The sequence below is a fragment of the Tupaia chinensis genome, unplaced genomic scaffold (genome assembly GCF_000334495.1).
Source record: "Tupaia chinensis unplaced genomic scaffold, TupChi_1.0 Scaffold000116_1, whole genome shotgun sequence".
Taxonomy (NCBI): Eukaryota; Metazoa; Chordata; class Mammalia; order Scandentia; family Tupaiidae; genus Tupaia; species Tupaia belangeri.
The window spans coordinates 203,104-205,005 of record NW_006159580.1 but is presented as its reverse complement, the minus strand read 5'-3'; the positions used below and the strand labels follow the sequence as shown (position 1 = coordinate 205,005).

The window sequence follows — 1,902 nt, the reverse complement described above, 5'->3', positions numbered from 1 at the left end:
GCTCCCGGCCCCTAGCCGGAGCCGAGCCGGGTCTGTCCACCTGGGAGGGGCACGCTCTCACCGCAACGACAGGTGTGGCCGGGCCTACAGCTGCTGTGTACATGGCCCATTTCCCCAAGTCCCGAGGCTCTAGGGCGCCTCCGGAGTCCTCGTGGGGGTGATTAACTCTCAGTTGACGATGGAGGTAGGAGTTTGTTCTGGGGTGGTGGTGGAGTAGGGAGCAGAGGAAGTGGATCCTAGGAGAAAATGGGATACAGGGCGAGCCGATCTCCCCATCTCTGTCCTCAGCTGACCCAGAGTTCAGAGTCTCTTCCTGTCCCCTCCCCTCAAAACCACCGAGGCCCCTGAAGATTTCCTCGGAGGGCGGGAGAAGCAGGTGCCTTGGGCTTTCGAAGCCTGAGACCCTGCTTTTCTGCCTTCCCCACCCGCCCAACCGAAGCCACAGCAAAGACCCACAGTGCTTCCACCCAGCCACAAGTTTCTTCTTCCTCCTCAGTGCCCACTGTCTCTTGTGGTCTTGGGGGGAGGGTGGTGGCATTGTGGGGATGACAGTGGCCCAGAACAGGGCTCTTCCTGGGGGTTGGGTGGGGTGGGGATCTGTCTCTTGTCCCAGCCCCCTAGGCCTGCAAGGTGCCTGGAGGGACACTGTGTGCCTGGAGAGTGCCAGGGCAGGCAGGGAGGGGCTCCTCCACCCTTGCAGGGTTCCCGGAAAGGCCCTGGCAAGCAGCACAGTCCTGGGCTCCAGGGCCTTCCAGGGTGGGGCTGGGGGAGGGACCCCAGGCTGCTGAAGTGCCTCACCTGGCCGCACCGGCCCCCAGCCCAGCCCATCTGACAGCATCTCTGGCACCTTCTGTAGCCAGCGGTCAGAAGAGGGCTGCCAGTGCGCCTGGACCATGGACCACCTCCCAGCAGGCTCTCACCCAGCCAAGGCTCCCAGAAACAGCCAGTTGCAATGCTTCTGCCGTCATTTCCCCCAGCCTTTCTACTTATGCATGAAATCCGTGGTGTCCTGGATCTGTGATGGCTCTGAAGCTGTGACAGGGACATTCAAAAGACAGCCCACTGCCCTTCTGGACTTCCCAGTTCCAAGTCTAGACTCCAGGACACACGCCCTTACACGGCCTAGAAGGGACGGAATTCCTCCTGCCCCAGCAGCTCCTCACCCACCGTGACCCCTACGAAGGAGCAGTTTGAAACTACTTTTTTCCCTTCACCATCCTACAACTAACCTGTTGCCTAATTCTCCAGCTTTTCCCCTTTTTTGTCTTCATTTCAAAATGTATTATTTGCTCATTTTCTGTTTTCTTCTTCCACTGCAGCCCGTAGATTTCCCCTTTGGCCCAATTCCCACAGCAGCTGCCATACTGTCCTTTCCCACCCAGGCTTTTCCCCCTTCCTACACACCCTGCCGGCGTAATCTTTGTCAAACACCATTTATTGTGTATGTTATCAGCTTCAGACTCCTCGCACCCAGCACACCGGGTACACCAGCTGCTACCCTGTGTGTTCCATATGGAAGGATCTGGATTCATTCAGGGAATGGCCAGGCCACAGAGCCTGGCACTGTGCCTGGTCACAGCAGGAGGGCAGCAAATGTTTCCCGAGTGACCAGTCCATCTGGTCATGGTCCCATCTTAATCTTCAAACTCTCTCCTGCCTTGGTCTCCCCACTCCTGTCAAACCTGTTGGCTTCCTGATACCCACTTGGGCACTTCTGAGTTGTTGGGTTTTCTGCCTTAAAGAAAGCATGCATGCTGGAGAGAGACAGAGACTGAGAGAGAAAGTGAGAAATCACCCCTGAGGGGGGGTGGCCACAACGCAATCCCTTCTCCATTCTCCTGGGATCGTGGCCACGCATGCACATGTGCCCAACGACACAACCGCCACGCCATCTGCTGGGCC

The 1,902-nt window shown here is 57.8% G+C and overlaps 1 protein-coding gene across 7 annotated transcripts in view; it reads left to right on the top strand.

Moving 5' to 3' along the window:
- ARMC12 (armadillo repeat containing 12) overlaps window positions 1-1,902 on the top strand; it is a 27,714-nt gene that overhangs the window by 310 nt on the left and 25,502 nt on the right. For 3 of the 7 annotated variants that reach the window (XM_014586161.1, XM_006144178.2, XM_006144176.2), the window contains exon 1: window positions 12-184. The exons of the other annotated variants lie outside the window; for them this stretch is intronic. In XM_014586161.1, the coding sequence (XP_014441647.1) occupies window positions 179-184 (6 nt within the window). In that variant the 5' untranslated portion in view covers window positions 12-178. Of the gene's footprint in view, window positions 1-11; window positions 185-1,902 lie in introns of those variants that run through there. 7 annotated transcript variants of the gene reach the window in all.